The sequence below is a fragment of the Diceros bicornis genome, chromosome 33 (genome assembly GCF_020826845.1).
Source record: "Diceros bicornis minor isolate mBicDic1 chromosome 33, mDicBic1.mat.cur, whole genome shotgun sequence".
Lineage (NCBI taxonomy): Eukaryota > Metazoa > Chordata > Mammalia > Perissodactyla > Rhinocerotidae > Diceros > Diceros bicornis.
In genome coordinates this window covers 24,097,421-24,116,546 of record NC_080772.1, presented here as the reverse complement: position 1 = coordinate 24,116,546, position 19,126 = coordinate 24,097,421, and the positions used below count along the sequence as shown (strand labels likewise).

Genomic DNA, 19,126 nt, shown 5'->3' with positions numbered 1-19,126 from the left:
ATTCCATCCTTACTAGAAATTAGTCAGAAAAAAATACATTTATATTTTAAAATTTTTTCTATAACAGTACTTAAATTTGGATACTTGTTAATAAGGCTGTTATCAGCATATAAACCACATTAACCTTTCAAATTTTCTTTGATTTAGCTGCTTATTTTTACATAGTTGGCTAATTCCCTCTGGAACTTTTGGTGGAACAATGATTTACTCCTCAATTGTCTAAAGGCTTGAAAGACTTAATTTAACATCAAAATATTCCCTTACATCCGAAGTTTATCTCATTAATCTTCAAACTTCACTTCATATTTTCAGTAGTAACTCAAACATATAACTAAACACTTGACACTGGAAACAGCAGTAACGTTTCTCAACCAAAACACACAAATGTAGCACATCTATTTCTTTCTTACCAGTAAAACAAAAGTAAACAAATTATTCATAACTACAAGAAGACCTAGTTGAAATCTTTCATTTGCCACAAATGTGCATTTCCTCATTATGTACAACATTTTATTTCATTTAGTTCCATATCCTAGCTGGAAAGTAAAATGCCTTTAGAAGCCAACAAGATGCAAAATTAGACATACCAAACAGTGTAAGAAGCAGTTTTATGATCATCTGCATTAAGCTGATAATTTACATTGTTTATATGTTGTAGATTATCGTGTAGAATCTTAATTTCCAGTCAAAAGGCACATATAGTCTATTATATTTCTGTAATCTTTACTGTTTATCAGAAAGAATAATTGAAAAAACTTTAAGTAATTTAAAGAATTCATAAGATGACACAATTGTTTCTCTTCTCTATTCCATATTCCATTTTCTTCTAATATGCACAAAATATTAATACTATGCTTCTGCAGCTAAAGATGATTCTTGACTTTTTACTTATAATTCATATTGCAATACAGAATTAAATATATGGGATGAAAATCAGTTTGAGCTAACCTTCAAAGCTCTAAATAAATTTAGATAAACAGAATCATGCAGTTCAATTAAATACTGAAATTAGTGGGAAAAAAATTATTCTGAGATTCAGATATATGCAGGCACAATGGAAACATGAATTTACCTTCATTTTAGCAAACTCTTTATGAACTCTGAGATACAGTAATACCTCAACTGTGGAAAATACTATACACTAACAGTCAGAAACAGCATTGTCAGAGTACACTTCACAAAGGCATGTAAATGGATGCATTCTGGACACTGATTTATTCCTTACACAGCTTAATAAGACAGCCCCTTCCTCACGCATGTGGCCCTCCAGCCCTCTGAGCTACATGAGGCCACACTCTCCTCTCTTTCCCTGCACCTCTAGAGAACCAGGCCAGGAGGTACCTCCTCTACTTTCAATGATGGCACCTGTGTTTACTCAGGATCGAGCCCAGGTCCCAGCCATCTGCAAGACTCCATGCCTGACCAATCTGAGCTAGTGCTTTCTCGTCAACCCCCAAGACACCAACCCCATACAGCACCAAGGAAACCAGAACTCTCTGATACTCTGTTGCCCAGGCCTGTTCCTACATAATAATCATATCTATGAAAGAGTAATGCCATTTTATGACATTACACAGGAAGAATAACTCTATTTGACAAAACAAGATGTTAGAAAGTACTTTTCACTGTCTGTGTAGCCCCATTTTGTTCTGTCTTACCAAAACATCTTACATGAAGAAAATTCCACTCTCTAGAATGTAGGCAACAACCTTTTCTGACCACCCACAGGAAAGCAACGCCATGCTTCTCATACCTTTGCAGCCACTGATGAGTTGGGTTTCTCCAGCAAGTCCCATAGTTTCTTCCTTTTTTCCGGGCAGCAGGTATTATCAAACTCTTCTCCTTCCCGCTCTCGCATGGTCTCTGCCTCTCGCCTCAGTTCTTCGTTCATTTGCTCCTTCTTTTGATGATACCTGGCTTGGCAGCAGGACTCTAAATAGATCTCATCAATGCCCCAGTAATCAAGCTCTTGGCCAAAAGAGAGAGCACACATTTCTTCCATCATGTGCAGCTTCCCTGTCCGGTAGAAATTTAAAATGGAAGTGAAGGCTCCTGGATGCCGATCAAAGAAATACTCGTTCTCGTTCAGGTTATAGTCATCGCACACCTCCAGGAGGCTCTCGTGCGTATTGCAGTCCCGCAGCTTCCCCAGGCGTGTCCGGGGCAGCCGGTCCAGCGTTCTCCACAGGACCTCGTGGTTGAGGCCCCCCACGTTGATTTTAACTCTCCGTGAGCACGTTTTGCTCCTAACAATGTCCACGGGTTCCGGTGGAAGAGAAAGCGTCGACCTGGAAGTCTTCCTATTTAAGCCAGGGGGGGCCTTCTCTGCCATTTTGACCTGAATGGAGCCGCAGAGCCAGGGTCTTCTAGAGAATGCGCCAGGGGAAGGTCAACTGAGGTGACAGCCCTCTGAGGCAGGCATTTCCACCGACCCAACTGGAAAAAAGCAACAACCACCGGTTGGTTACTTGCATTTTGCTTAAAGCATTTCTTATTCTGTGAGATCGCTCTGTTGTTTATGCACAACCAGGCGGTATATTACTGTGTATTTATGGAGATATAAATCTTTGCTTTAAGATATAAGAAGGGAGGAAAAGACAATGGTGTCCTGTACAGAAGAGGCTGTGTACTCAATTTTATACACCTATAGTGGACAACTCCCAGTATGTCACCAGAGACTTCTTTCTCAAGCTCTAGACTAAAATATCCATGTGCTGATCAACTCTTCCTAGATAAACCACAGACACCTTAAACTAAACAGAACACACCTCCACCTGCTAACTAGTTCCTGTTCCTTCTCCATCTCAGATGGCCCTTCACACCCCCACACGCAGCACACACGCTAACACTCGGGGAATCCTGATCCTGATCCATCCATCCACACCCAAACAAGCACCAGGTTCTAACCAGCTGTCTCTCTTAAATATTGCTTAAGTCCTCTGCCACCACTACCCAGACCCTGCTCCCCTTGAGCTATGATGCTGGTTCATACCCTCAGCATATTTTGCCTACATTTCAATAACAGCCTCTTAAACTAGATCCTGAATTCTGGTTTTGGCTACCTAAAAACCATTCTCCACACAGCTACTAGAATGATCCGATAAGATAGAAATTTGACCTTGCCATGCTTTGAACCCTACAAAGGCAGTATAAGGTCCAGTTAGCCCTACTAGTTCTGGCCTACCTCTTCACCTTCATCTCTCATCTCTCTCTCATCACTATATTCCAACAACCCCAGACTACACACATCATTCTGTCTCAACCTCCTGGCCTTTATTCATGCTGTGTCCTGGAAGGGCCTCTACCTTTCCCATTCCCTTTTGACTAACTGCTGCTTGCTCTTCAAGACTCAGCTCAGACATCACTTCCTCCAGAAAGCCCTCCATGATATCCCTCCTCTAGGATCACAAAACTCTCTGTGAATGTCTCTTCTATTTCATCATACCACTGTAATAACACCTTTCCCACAGGACACTGGGAGCTCTTGAAGAGAAAGACTATCTTCTCTGTTATTATATCCTTATCATTGACCTCAGTGCTTACATATTGTGAGGGTTTAATAAATGTTAAATAATGAATCAATTCTTTAATTGTTTCCCACAAGACAGCTGACAAAAGATCTAGTAGGGCCAATGTATACGGCCAGAAAAAAGCATAAATGGAGTTATTTGGATGACTTGACTAAAATGCATCGATGTTTATATGTTATGTGCATATATGCTTATGTGTACATAGTATATGTCAGAATGTGTGTATGTGTGTGTTTATGCTCTTTTGCTCCACAGCTCTTTTCTCCTGTGTACCAATTCTTTAAGACATTACTGCTCCAGGATTCCCTTGTTGATCTATTATTTTGATCTGCAACAGCAAGCATCTTCTTATTTGATCTTCCCGTATAATGTTTTTTGCAGAAAATCATGGAGCTTCAAGCAATTCATTCAAACCACCACTTTTAATGTAAAACACCATGTTTCACACAGTCAATGGCTTATACCAAAGGGAAAAGCTTTTAGATTTAAGAGGTCCTTATAATTAGAACTCTCTTTTAAGATACACACCAATTTCTGCATGTCTCTGGTTTCTCCACTCCTGTAAGTTCAATTTATTTCTCCATCTGGAAACCAAGTATCCTCCCAAATGAAAATAAGTCAAATTTATGATAAAAAAAATATAGATGGACTATATAAGAAGTATTTCAAATATGGCCAATAAATATAGTTGAATTGGGAGTAGTTGAATTTCTGTAATATTTTTCAACAGTTACAGAAATATTTTAAACCTATACACACTTGCATCACAGGTGACAAAAATGCCTATTTTTTACAAAAATAAAGAAGAGTTACAATGACTGGATAAGTAACAAATTTTTTGAGCCTCAATTTCTTAATCTACAAAATGAGGATAATAGCATCAACTTCATAGGCAGTATTATGACGATTAAATGAGGTCGTTTTATGTGAAGTGCTCAGTACAGGGAGGTATATCTGAATAGAATAAGAAAAACACATATTTTTCCTTAAGTTTGGGTTCCCATCACTGAAAGAAAACTAGGATTAAAAGCTATACTAATGTCTATTGAATAAATTCTAGCATTTCAACTTTTTTCCTTATGCCTATGTTCTGTCTTCTCAAATGGATTATAAGCACATAAGGCCAGGAATTGTGGGTCCCACCTTTTCTCTATTGAGTACTGTACCCACACAGAGCACGCACCTCATAGCATGTGTCTTTGATGCCACTGATGCCCATGTCCAAATTTCATAATCAGGAGACAATGGACTATGTACATTAAAACAAAATTGATGGCCAGCCCTGGTGGCCTAGCGGTTAAATTTAGCACATTCTGCTTCAGTGGCCTGGGTTCAGTTCCCGGGCATGGACCTAGATTGCTCTGTTAGCAGCCATGCTGTGCTGGTGTCCCACATACTAAAAAATAGAGGAAGACTGGCACAGATGTTAGCTCAGGGCGAATCTTCCTCAGCAAAAAAAAAAAAAAAATGAGCAGCAATATTAGGATCAGGGAAAACAGCTGAAAATATTAGAGATGGAGCAAGTCCAGTGGTGAATCTGAATGTCTGTTCTCTATTAAATAACTTGGTTGTAGATACAATGACATCTCAGCAATCCACATGAATAATAAGCAGGAAGGCTAATCCATTTTTAATTTGGCTACAAATCAACATAAAATTAATTTACTCTTTTTGGAACATCATGTCGCTTATTAATGTAAAGAAGATAAATGGTTTTTGAACTGATTATAATATCAGATAAGAGGTTTTCCAGAAAGAGTGACAGCAAACTCCAGTGTGACACAAATATCTCATGTCTGTGGTCAAGGGCTTGGTGTGACTTGCTTTCTTGTAAAAGTCATTACTGAAAGCATAAATGCCATGTCATAGTCCCCGGTAGGTCACTGTTTGTCTTAAATAATTTCACACCATGACTTATAGTGAATTTTCCTTTTTGTAGACTGTGTGTCTCAAATGAAGAGAGGTCATAAGACTTAAATTTCAAAACATCTTCTTTACTGATCAAGAACTATTATAAGAAATCTAGTGTTGATTACAAATCCCACAATAAAAGACAGACTGAAATTCAATGCCCTTTCTTCAAAGTGGGGGTAGAGAAACAGGATGAGGGAATGTGGCCTGTCGATTTGATTTTCTTAAGACTTAAAGATGATCTGCTCTGATTATTCTTACTATAGTTAAAAATTTTCATTCTCCCTTGGCAGAATGTTCTGCTTGTTACCTGATAAAAGAGTGGAGGCTCAAAGGCATAAGTTCTTGAGCAGTTGAAGAGTGTGAATAGTGTTCAGAGAGTTAATCAAGCCTTCAGAATAGTGGTAGAAAACAAGTGGTCGCATTTGGAAGCCTATAATTCAAGTACAGTGCGGAGCATAAGCCCTGATCAACAGGACCTTTGCAACTCACCAAGCCTTTCTGTCTGCCTGTCATTCTCCCTTCTCTCTCTTCCTCTGTGGTTTTTCTCTCCCCCTTTGCCCTGTCTGGACTTCCTCACACCTTTCTTATCTTTCTTCCGTTCCTCTCCCTCTCTGCCTATCCTGTTCCCCTAGATCTTTCTAGCCCACCCCTTCTTAACCAACCACAAACCAAACTCTGTTTTCAAACTTGTACATAATTCATAAAGTTTTCTATATCCTTAATATGAAAATCTCCTGAGCTGAAAAGACCATGTCTCTCTCCAGAGAAAAACATCTAAACTGAGTTGCTTTTTATGGAAGTTTGTCTGAGATGACAAAAGGGGCTAAGGAGCTTTGGGTTCAATTGGGCTGGCTTTCTGCATTCCCCTCAGCTTTCTGGTTGGACTGAAGTTTCCTCACCCATTAAATAATGGCATTTCCATGCCTACAATTCTTTGATTTCCTATGACACTTGGCTAAGTTTTTCCTCCCACTATGCTTCTGTGGCCTTTATGACCCTCCCCCTCCAATCACCATCCTTACTTTAGACAGAAATGAACATATCATACTACCTCAGAGTCAATGAAAACATTTTTTCATGCCTAGTTTCTTAAGAAAAGGTGGTTTTAATATCTCATTTCAAGAACCCTTTAATATTTATCAGAGCTTGAAACAGACTACCTTCAGAACATCATAAAAGTTTCATTTATTTTATTTAGTATTTAGTTGATTTTCTATATTTTAACTTTTCATTTTTTTTGTTTTTTTTCTTTTCTTTTTTTTTGTGAAGAAGATCAGCCCTGAGCTAACATCCATGCTAATCCTCCTCTTTTGGCTGAGGAAGACCGGCTCTGAGCTAACATCTATTGCCAATCCTCCTTTTTTTTTTTCCCTGAAGCCCCAGTAGATAGTTGTATGTCATAGCTGCACATCTTCTAGTTGCTGTATGTGGGACGTGGCATCAGCATGGCCGGAGAAGCGGTGCGTAGGTGCGCGCCCGGATCCGAACCCGGGCCACGAGTAGTGGAGTGCGTGCACTTAACCGCTAAGCCACGGGGCCAGCCCCTAACTTTTCATTTTTAATCAATGTTCTTTTCTGCCATATTAATTTTACTTCTAACGATGAATCTGTTGGTTCCCTCTGGGTTAGCTACTATGTCTTGCCCCTCTTGAGAGCTTGCAAAATTTGTGTGTTTAATTTTAGTAATTAAAGTGGATATGATGCTACATTTTCTCACATATAGTTTTACAAGTGAAATTATGTCCACCATAATAATTTTACCCATTCAGAATTAATCATGTAATTCAATTTAGTATATAAGTACAATATAAATTGTAATAATTCAATGTTTAAACTGTTAGACATTATGCAACTGTGTAGAATTTAGATACATAGTTACAAACCGAACACATAATTTTATGTCAAGGGCAAAATCTCAGTGAATCTTTTCATTCGGCAGTTTGTTGATTTATTTCACCTCCTTCCATCAACTGAAAGTCAAGCTTGCAACAATCAGTCCGCCAGTGCAAATGTACTAAACATCCTTTTATTCGTCTGTTAGAGAAAAAAGCGACTCGTTGAACAATAAACAACAACAAACATTCTCGTTTTGCACAGCTGCACCGTGCTCCTACCAGCAGCGTGGAATTATGCTGCCACTCGTTTGAGGCCAAACCTGACAAAACACAACTTTCTCATCATGGCATCATAATTACAGCTTGAGATCCCAGGTTTGAGGGGGGGATTTTTTTTTTTACTGTAGTCTCAAAAATACTACCATTATGTCATACACGTGACACTTCCTTAGTGTAGCAAGGCAGGATAAGTCCCCTGTGCGATCCTGTGACGATGAAAAGCAAATCTTTCTAAAGATCTAAGTGATGTTTAACATTTCATTTCTGTGTTGATAGTACACGCTGAGCAGGCATTTGCAAACAAGCAGCTCTGAGACCTTTAAGTCTAAATCACTCTTTATAGCTCTGAAGCATTTTCTTAAATTTTCATGTACAGTATTAAGTAGTAAATGCATCTTTCTCTATGAGAGCTCTTTCTGTTTCAGAGAGCCACAAAGATTATTTGCAGTAAATATCTGGACGGAAAGGCACCATAACTGTTAGTGGAAATTGTAATCAATGTTTTTTTAAAGAAAAATTTTAGTACTCACTGAAATTTTAAAAAGCACCTGCAGAAGTTGCTAATGAAAAACAATAAAATTATAACAAGTTCAAAACAAATCAAATTTGTTTAAGAAAGATCAAGAGATAATATTTTAAAGTAGGGTCCTGGAAACTTTTAGCTATCCTAAGAAATTCAACAAACCTGCTGAATTACTATAGAACCTGGCCAGAAATATTAATGAATGTTATACTTTTACTGTTTTTACTGCATCAAGTTCTAGTAATAACTGAAACATTGTCCTTGTCCTCAGAAAGATGGAAGGTGGCATTTCTTTTCTGCAATCAAAGGTTGCTAATATCCATATGTTCCTTGATTTTAGCACAACTATTTACTCCTTAGTTTAAAAAAAAAAATACAGGACTTTTATCCTTGATATAACTCATGCTTTTTTTAGATACACTCAAACCAAATCCTAAAAGGTTTGCTTTCAGTCGTCAAAGGAAGCATTGTGTTGCAGTAAGAAGGGAAAAACACAAGTAATAAATAAAATGTGTAATACGAGCATCTTTCAATATCATACATCTCTCTGAATAACCAAATTTATAAATAAACTATTTAAGGCACATAATACGAATTTTCTTCATCAGAATAGAGAAATATTTAAAGAGTTAGATCCTATATATATGTTTGCTATAATTAAGAGAGCAAAATACTAGCTTTGCCTTTAGAAAAATAGCTGACAAAAAAATCTTTCTCTACTCTAAAAAATGTAATATTGATGTTATAATGCATCTTGGACCTTTTATAAACTACTAGGTATAGATGTTACCTAAAATTTTCAGTCTTTTCCAAAACTCACACACACAAAGGCTCAAACTTTTATATGAGAGTTCAGCCATTCAGCTCGTGGATTTTCTATTATGACAGTAAAAGTGCCCTTTACGTTGGGGCCCAAGATGTGTTCCTGTAAATGTCTCCTTTTTAAAAGTCTTCCCAGAGTCTCAATGGAGTGAAGAGGATAAATAAAGATGAAAGGTGATGAGAAAAATAAAAAGGCAACCAACAGAGAAACTATTGGCGCCACTGAAAGGAATGGGAAACAAGTGGGAATACTCTGTAATATCCTGATTAAAAAAATCACAAAATTCAGTCGCTACCTGGTGTTCTATGTGAATTACAATCTCCTATTTGGGTGATTGATTGAAATTTCATATTCTATCTGGGTGTTTGGTCTAAATTAGATCTAGCCTCTATGATACCAACTAACATGTTCATGAAGTTTGGATAGGACTTGAACATTTTGTTAGGTTTCTTCCAATACAATTAGCTTTTAGATCATGTAACAATTGGTCTGATGTCCAGTAGTAATATTCTTATTAAGTGATGTTTCTCAGTTGGGCTCCATTTAATAATAAAAATGTACTTTCCAATCTCATTCCAGTCCCTTATTTCTTCATAATCAAACACATTATAGGCAATGTGGCTTTTATAAAAAGCTCAAATACTGAGCCTGATTTGAGATTAGTCTCTATGACTTAAACATTATACTGTGCTTTATATACCCCCATGTTTGGAAACTAGAATCACAGAACGTGGCCAAAGGGAGCTTGGATACGATCTGTCCAATTTCCTTATTTACAGGTTTCAAAACTGAGATCCATCACTCATATGTGGAATATAAACCAACACATGGACAGAGAAAACTGGACTGTGGTTACCCGGGAAGTGGGGGTGGGGGGTGGGGGGTGGGCACAAGGGGTGAAGGGAGTCATATATGGGGTGAAGGACAAACAAAAATGTACAACCCAAAATCTCACAATGTTAGAAACCATTAAAATATCAATAAAAAAAAAAAAAAAAAAAAAAAAAACTGAGATCCAATGAGGTCACATGACTTGGCTGACCTCTCTCTGGTAGTTGCTAAATTTGGACTAGAACCCAGATCTGGAGATGCCTACATAAGCCTCTTTCCATTACATCTCTTCTCATTGGTCTTTGCTTTTCAACTTCTAGTTGAAGTTTTAAAAAGCTTTTATTTGTCTACCCCCCTGTCAAAATATTGATTCAAACTACATTAAGTCGGTAATGTGTTGTCTCCTACATATCGTTCATTTCTTTAAAGGGTAATGGCTGTATCGGGCAACCTGACTGTGTTCTTCTAAAAAGAGGCGCACTTCACAGAATTGCTCTTTCAGTACCTCGGCTTCCCTAGTATGGGTTTGTATAACTACCTCCTTCCGCTCTGGACCCCTCCGGTCAGTTCTGCACACTGCAGCCCGAATGCCAGCGGATTGGTGCTGTCTGTAGAAGATGCTTCCGTGCTTCCTACTCTCAGGATAAAGACACAATACAATGCAAAGACTGCAACATTTGTCCTCTTCTTATCTCTGCAGTTCTATCGTGTACCTTGCTCCCTCTCACTCTGTCTCTGTTCTAGCTTTTTCTTTCATTTCTTTACATGTGCCATTCTCCCTCTAACACGGGGAATTTGCACATCTTCTTTTCTCTCCTCTCTTCACCTTTAGATTTCAATTTAAGGATCACATCTAACATAGCGCCCTCCGATCTCCTTGACTATACAACAAACCTCCCATTTTAAGAACTCATACAGAATCAGATGCCCCTGCTAAAACTTTAGCACTTGTCATGACAACAGTTTTATATTTGTTGGGATGAGTATTTTGATTGTTTGATTAGCATCCACCCTTTCCACTAGACTCCAAGTTTCTTGAGGGCAGGGATCACGTCTGATCTTCATCATTGTATCCCAAGTGCCTGGCATATAGGAGATGCACAATAAATATTAGTTGAATGAAAAAGTAAATGATCAGATTCATATTTAACATTTATTTAAAAATCATTTTCCTGGGGCTGGCTGGTGGCGCAAGCGGTTAAGTGCACACACTCCACTGCAGCGGCCCAGGGTTCGCCAGTTCGGATCCCAGGCGCGCACCGACACACGGCTTGGTAAGCCATGCTGTGGCGGCGTCCCATATAAAGTGGAGGAAGATGGACACGGATGTTAGCCCAGGGCCAGTCTTCCTTAGCAAAAAGAGAGGAGGATTGGCAGATGTTAGCTCAGGGCCAATCTTCCTCAAAAAAAAAAAATCATTTTCCTTTCATTCCAGCTACCTCGTACTAATTGTCACTCCCCAAATCCAATATGACTTTCATGTATGAAATGCTCTTTTCCACATTCTTCATCTGATAAACACTTACTGGTCATTTGAGGTCAAGAACAAATACCTTGTCTAGGGAGAATTAATCTCTTCTGCCACAATGGGTTAAAAGTTTGTTCTATCTATTATAATGCTTTTCTCATTGTATTGTAACTATTCATTTAGGATTCTTTCATATTCATTCATTCAGCAAATATTGATAAGCCCGTACTCTGCTTGAGGCAGTCTCTGATATGGAGTTTACCTTCTAATGGAGGTTGATAGACATTCTACAAGCAACTGACTACAACTGTGATATAAGCTACAATGGAGAAGAAGAAGGTGCCATTTGAGCTTTAACTGAAAACACCATTTTGGCTGTGAGTTCCTCAGAAGTGATAAACATCTCTTATCCATATTTGCTTCTTTGGAACACAAGTCCTTAATAAATGTTTGTGGACTATCTGAAAGAACGAATGAATGAATGAATAATGAATTTCACAGCACTATTATCCTTTTGGTTTTTTTTGTTTTGTTTAACATCATCTAACAACAGTTTATGACGGTAACTTCCAACTTGTTTAGAAGTTCTTCTGACCCTTATTTTCCAATTTTAACAAGGACTGGGTACGAGAGCTAGATTTTCTGGAACTATATAGACACCACGTAATAAGTAAGACTCTCTAATAATTATCGCTGCCCCAAAATAATATATCACCTCAAAACACAACTGGACCTGGTAACGTTCAAGTGGACCCAAGGTGACCACCTGTCAGGTATGCACAGGAGAAGCTCCTGCCTGTTGGGAGACTGACAAGATTGTCTGCAAGGTGCCTTCTATCACTGAAATTTTATGGTTCTATGAGATTTCTGTGTGAATACTACTCATCTACATATTCCACTGGACAGATGAAGAATAGGAATAAGTTCACTCTTGTCAATTTCTGAAGTTTACAATTTTGCAAAAGTGAATTTTCTACTTCTCAGCTTATACCCACTTACTCTTAGGAAAGATATTCAAGCCAGAAAAGCCAATATGATAGAATTGCCACCAACAAAAGAACAAACAAAAGGGGGCTGGCCCAGTGGCATAGTGGTTAAGTTCGTACACTCCACTTCGGCAGCCCGGGGTTCTCAGGTTCGGATGCCAGTCACAGACCTACACACAGCTCATCAAGCCATGCTGTGGCAGGCGTCCCACATATAAAGTAGAGGAAGACAGGCATGGATGTTAGCCCAGGGCCAGTCTTCCTCAGCAAAAAGAGGAGGATTGGCAATGGACGTTAGCTCAGGACTAATCTTCCTCACAAAAAAAAAACAAAAACAAAGAAAAGGAAGTATCAAAGTTAGTGAATCCAAATTTTTTTTCACAAGATGACCTTATATCCTTCAACAATGATCTTTTCTCTTTAAGTAATATAAAGGATTGCCATGTGAAGACTATAAGAGGAGGGCAAAGTTTTATCAAAGGAATGACCCTATAGTAACGGAAATAGAAGCAGAACGGTATTTGGGTTGGGAAAATAAGGTGAAAGGCAGAAATCTTTCCCGATGTATCCAAATCACAATAGAAGGCGTGCGGCCACATCTTCAAACTCAAAGCAGTCCACTGCCCAAGTTCACCTTAGGATCCTCAGGGTAGCCACATCCATAGGTACCTTTCCTTCCTTTCCTGACTGTCCATGTTCAAAATAATTTGTTCTAGATTACAGCATGAAAATAACAGTTTCTAATAAATCAATGGCATCCTTCGTTAATGGAATTAATTTTAAAAATCAGAATGTGACACAAGTAGTCATAAGCTTGGTTTTTTTTTCTGTGTATTAAGCAGAAAATGGAAGAGGTTCACTGAACGATAGACATCCGTCTTCACATCCCTTATGAATAATGTTTTCCATCCACCCCTGTCATCAGTGAAGATCATTAAACAGTAGTTATTAAGCATCCATCTGTGTATGGCACTTTATAAATACTCCTCCCCTCACTCCTGCCCCTTTTCTCAATCTACCATGTGTTTCTGTTGTGGAAAATGCTAGGGAGCTACAATGATAATAAATAATGAATGGTAAGAAAGTAAGGCAGATGGACGAGATGACCTACTAGCATCTATGAATCTTAGGATGTTAAATTTACTGCTAATAATATAATTGAGCACAATTCGATAAGAAAATATCAAAGCATTTGACGAGGAAAATGAGCTCATCATATTCCACCAACATTTTCTAAAATAAAAATGTGAAAATTAGGGACCACAGATGGACCGACTGAAGCCCTGAGTTCATGTACCAGATGATACAGTCTTGAAAAAAATAATTTGAAAAACAGTGTGGAAAATCATAAAAATTACGGTTGCAACAGTATAATAGGGAATGTTACTTTGGACCAACGGTGAAAATATTCAGAAATAAAGGACAGCTATTGCTTTCATTGAAAGGAGTAGTGTGGTTAAGAATGGTAAAATTATGGAATTTTTTCCCTTTTTTCAGTTCTTCTTTTAATGTTTTATACTATTTTTTCTTTTTTTTTTTTTCTTCAAGGAAAGAACTAATTAGTCTATATTTAGAGATGGTGATATTTAAAGCACTCTTTTCCACCTTTGCAAGCCTCATGCAGGATTATAATAAAAGAGCATGTCAGTGCAAAATAAGCTCTTGCTATGGGATTCAGATTTGCAATTTGGATTTTATTTCAGCTTCATATCAAAATTTCCATAAGTAGAAATTATATTTCCTAGAAGGCAGGGATATTCTTGGAGTTGTATCTGAAGGAGAGCCAAAGTTATGATCTCATTTGCTTTGTGAATTTTGTTAATAATTATCATTTTCATCACCTACCACATATTGAGTGATTATTATACGCAGCCACTGTGCTTATCCCATTTAATTCTCGTAATGAGAATGCTCATTAATTCTCCACCCACACTGGTGTGGATATTATTATCTTTGATTTACAGATAAAGAGACTAAGGTTGAGAAAGGTAAGTTCCTTGCTCAAGATCACACAACTAGTAAGTGCTGGTTCCAGGATTCCAAGGCAGCTTTATCTTAATTCAAAGCCCATATTCTTAACCTTATAAGATTCAGGGGATTTTCCTTGAATGTCAGGATTCTAGAAACCTCAGAAGGATAAATAAAAGGAAATATGGGAACAATATCTGAGTAATCTTTTTAGTATGATATAGAAGGAAAGAATGGACCTCAAATCATGCCTGTACCATTATCCCTTGGCCTAAGTGGCGTGTATAAAATATATTAAATGCTCTAATTTTCTTATGGATAGAGATGATAGGGTTGGCAACTGTTTTTGCAGTTCTAAATTTTTAAAACTAAACATAAATTTTAGTATATGACTTTCAAAAGTAATGCTATTAGTCTTAGTATTTGAGATTTATGGTCAAGACAGATGCTTAAAAAATATTTTTTAAATGTCAAAAATATAAAATTCAGGGGCTGGCCCTGTAGCCTAGTGGTTAAGTTTGGTGCACTCCGCTTCAGTGGCCCAGGTTTGGTTCCCAGATGCGGACCTACGCCACCTGTCGGCGGCCAAGCTGTGGCAGTGACCCACATACAAAATAGAGAAAGATTGGCACAGATGTTAGCTCAGGGAGAATTTTCCTCAGCAAAAAAGAAAAAAAAATTCACAGTATCTGGAAGAGGTCAACTCCAACGGGGCAAACAAAACTGGTGGATTTAAATGATCTTCCCATGGTCCATTCAGTATCAGCGCTAGAAGCCAAGTCTTGTTCCTGAACCCATGCTCTTTCTACTACACCCTGCCATATCATGGCACCAAAAATAAACATAAAATTAGAACGATGGAAGGGAAAAAAATATGAAGCAAGAGCAATCTAACTATCTCATACCCAGTTAAACCTATAAATACTGATGAGTTGACCTAATTATTAATGATACCTGACTACAACATAAATCTGTAATTTCTACTATTCCAATAATGGTCTGAATGGAAAAAGATCATAAACTATAAATAACACATACCAATTTAGATCCATTATTCCTTTCTTATTCTCTCCCTTCCTTCCAAAACAATGTGTTACTTGGCTATCATCATATATTGAGTGCAGGGGACACAAAATTGGATAAAGTAGCTGTTGCTCTCAAAGAATCCACAGGATTACTACAGAGAATATTATGGGCATTTTTGGATTTGTGCTTTTAGCATGTGTTTTGTAGGCTCAGATAACATTATGGACTTAAATATTTATTTTTTTATTTATAATTTTATTTATTTTCTTTCCCCCAAAGCCCCAGTAGATAGTTGTATGTCATAGCTGCACATCCTTCTAGTTGCTGTATGTGGGACGCGGCCTCAGCATGGCCAGAAAAGCAGTGCGTCGATGAGCGCTGGGATCGAACCCAGGCCGCCAGCAGCGGAGCGCACGCACTTAACCGCTAAGCCACAGGGCCGGCCCAACTTACATATTTATTTAACTAGCACCTAATTAAAGCTTTCTACCTGATTTAAACATATTGAGATAATGGAAGAGAGAGGTATAAAATACCAGCAAATGATGCTGATGTCTTAATTCAAGGGGCTTTGTAGAATCCAATCTTCATTTATGGGAGCTGAAGCCTTAGCCATCATTTAGAATTTTAAAAGCTCTTTGAGGTCTCAAATGAATTAACGAGTTAAATGAATTATTTCCTTAATTGGTTCAACAAATATTTATTGAGTACCTACAAGATATCAAGCACCGTGTTCCAAATGTTATAAAAACGCCTGCAAGAAAATGGCTCCCTAGATTTTTTTTAAAATGACAAAAACTCTTACTATAATATCCTACTTGAGCTGCATGGATATAATTACAGACTATGTTTGTTACGCTGGAAAGCAAGGATTTTGCTGGGCCTGAATGAAACCAGAAGCCAATTTTAAGAAGTAGCTTCTTCATAGCTTCTAAGCTTTCTATGTGCACTCTGTCTATAAAGGCTAATGAAAATGCTCTCTTTAGATTCGGGAAAAACTAGGATTCCAAATTTAACATGACATTTATCTCAAAAGTAAATTAATATTTAATGATAGTCTGATTAATAATTGTGATTTTATGAACTGGAGACATTTAGCATGAAAGCCCGTAGACACATTTGTTCTAAGCTACACAGACTAGGGAAAGGACTCAAGACAGACCATCTCTTTTTAAATGTTACCTTACCATTATATTTCAGAACTTTGCTTTCTAAACACCATTTTCTCACTCTGGTATTATCTTACCGGAAAGCTTTTCATTCGTGAAAAAGCAGGACGAAGAATTCAAAAGATCCAGTCACATGAGAACTTTCAAAGGATTAAAAGCAACTATAATGTTATCTGGGTGATAACTGTGGAAAAAACCAGTACAATACTTCACCTTACATTCTTTACATAATAAATATTTAAATTATTATAGCTGATAAATCTCCAAAATTGTATCAATTCTCATGTCAACAGCTATCATCATTTCAGAGATTTTTTTTGCTAATGATCTGAATTTTTGGCTGGTTTTTTAATGATCTGAACTGACAGGATAGCTTTTGTAAATAACACAAAAGAAATCAATATGCAAAAGAAAAGGAACTTGTTAAAGGGCACAGTGTTGTGTCTGTGTCATTTTAGAGGTTAGAAGGGAAACAAGAATAGAAGGAGAGAGAGAAGAGGGGAGGGAACAAAAAAAGGAAAAAAATCCTGTTTGGGAAAAGTGGGCGTGAGAAAGCATTTAAGGTCACATTACATAGATATTTACAAAGATAATGTTCTACACTTGTATAATATTTTACATTTTGTACAGTTCACATAAACAAAGAAATGCCTTCAATAAAGAACAATTTCTATGTATAGAAACAAAACACAGTGCATTCAGATCTCTTCACTAGGATGGACCTGGGAGATACTCATTAGAGTCAAAATAGGCATTGGACTCCAGAGATGGCTTACATGTTTATATATGGCTAATTGGAGGCCAACATTAGTTGTAAATGATATTTCTAGAATTTAAACCATACTGCTTTTGAAACTTAGAGTTTCCTAAAGTAATTCATGCTAATAATAGTCGAGGCCTGCACTGTCTCATACAGTAGCCACTAGCTACATTTCACTATTTAAATTTAAAATTTAGGGGCCGGCCCGGTGGCGCAGTGGTTAAGTGTGCACGCTCTGCTTCGGCAGCCCGGGGTTCGCAGGTTCGGATCCTGGGCGCACACCAACACACTGCTTGTCAAGCCATGCTGTGGTGGCGTCCCATATAAAGTGGAGGAAATGGTGGCATCCCATATAAAATGGAGGAAGATGGGCACAGATGTTAGCCCAGGGCCGCTCTTCCTCAGCAAAAAAGAGGAGGATTGGCTTCAGATGTTAGCTCAGGGCTGGCCTTCCTCACAAAAAAAAAAAAAAAATTTAAAATTTAATTTCTCTGGATAAATACTGAGCTGTGGGATAGCTGGATCATATGGTACTTCTATTCTTATTTTTTTGAGGAATCTCCATACTGTTTTCCATAGTGGCTACACCACTTTGCACTCCCACCAGCAGTGTATGAGGGTTCCCTTTTCTCCACAAATGTGTAAAGATATATGCACCACTGTGTTCATTGCAGCATTATTCAACAATAGTCAAGACTTGGAAGCAACCTAAGTGCCCATCAAGGGACAAATGGATAAAGAAGATGTGGTATATACACAATGGAATACTATGCAGCCATAAGAAACGATGAAATCCAGCCATTTGTGACAACATGGATGGACCTTGAGGGTATTATGTTAAGCTAAATAAGTCAGAGGGAGAAAGTCAAATACCCTATGATCTCACTCATAAGTAGAAGATAAAAACAACAACAAACAAACACATAGAGACAGAGATTGGATTGGTGGTTACCAGGGGGAAGGGGGGAGGGAGGAAGGCAAAAGAGATGATTAGGCGCATGTGTGTGGTGATGGATTATAATTAGCATTTGGGTGGTGAACATGATGTAATCTATGCAGAAATAGAAGTATAATGATGTACACCTGAAATTTATACAATGTTATAAACCAATGTTACCACAATAAATAAATAAATAAATAAATAAACACAATAAAATTTAATTTCTCAGTCTCACAAATCACATTTCCGGTGTTCAATAGCTTATGTGGCTAGTAGCTACTGTATTGGAGAGGAGAGATACAGAAAATTTCCATCATCACATCAAGTTGTATTGGAAAGCACTGGTCTGGACAACCTTCCTGTGAAGTTATGAGCCGAGTTCTGTTCTGAAATAGGGAGGACAGAAGAATTCTGTTGGAAGCACCATGTTCTGCCTTGTCTGTATTTCATTCCACCAGCTGCCTCCATTCTTAGCAGTGGTAACCCCTGGACCTCCACTTACAAACTCTGCTCCATCCCAGATCCTAGGACCATCCTGGCCCTTGTCAAGAAGAATGTAATGAGTGCACGAGTGTAAAATAATTCAGGACCATGGCTTGGCAGTTCATCATCAGGCAAACTTGCTCTGGTCCTCCTCTGCCCCACCCTGGGCAGCAGTTCTTGGTAACTGCGCTCCTGGTGCCATTCTGTGACCCAGAACCTGACTTAGGTCCTGGCTCCATCCATTCCTTCACTCATTGATTCAAAAAATAAACAATGAGCATAACCACGTGCACGGAGTTGTGGAGGTGCTATGGATAAATTAGTGAAGAAGGATAGTCCCTGCCTTTACTGAGCTTACATTCTCACACAGGAAAATGACACTAAACAACTAATTACCCGCAATTTAAAATCAGAATTAGGGTAACTGCTGCAAAGGAGAATACAGGGTGCTAAGAAAGAGAATATTGGAGAGATCAGCCCTATTCTGGGTGCCCAAGAAGACTTCTTTGAGTAAGTGACCTTTGACCTGAGATCCGAGACATGAGTAAAAGTTAAGCAAATAAAAGTGGGAAAAGAGAGCATCCCAAACAA

The 19,126-nt window shown here is 38.0% G+C and overlaps 1 protein-coding gene across 1 annotated transcript in view; it reads right to left on the bottom strand.

The window, feature by feature from the left end:
• KCNB2 (potassium voltage-gated channel subfamily B member 2) overlaps positions 1-19,126 on the bottom strand; it is a 374,472-nt gene that overhangs the window by 343,876 nt on the left and 11,470 nt on the right. Inside the window, exon 2 of the mRNA XM_058528876.1 lies at positions 1,754-2,436. Coding sequence (XP_058384859.1) covers positions 1,754-2,332 — 579 coding nt within the window. The 5' untranslated portion in view covers positions 2,333-2,436. The remainder of the gene's footprint in view (positions 1-1,753; positions 2,437-19,126) is intronic.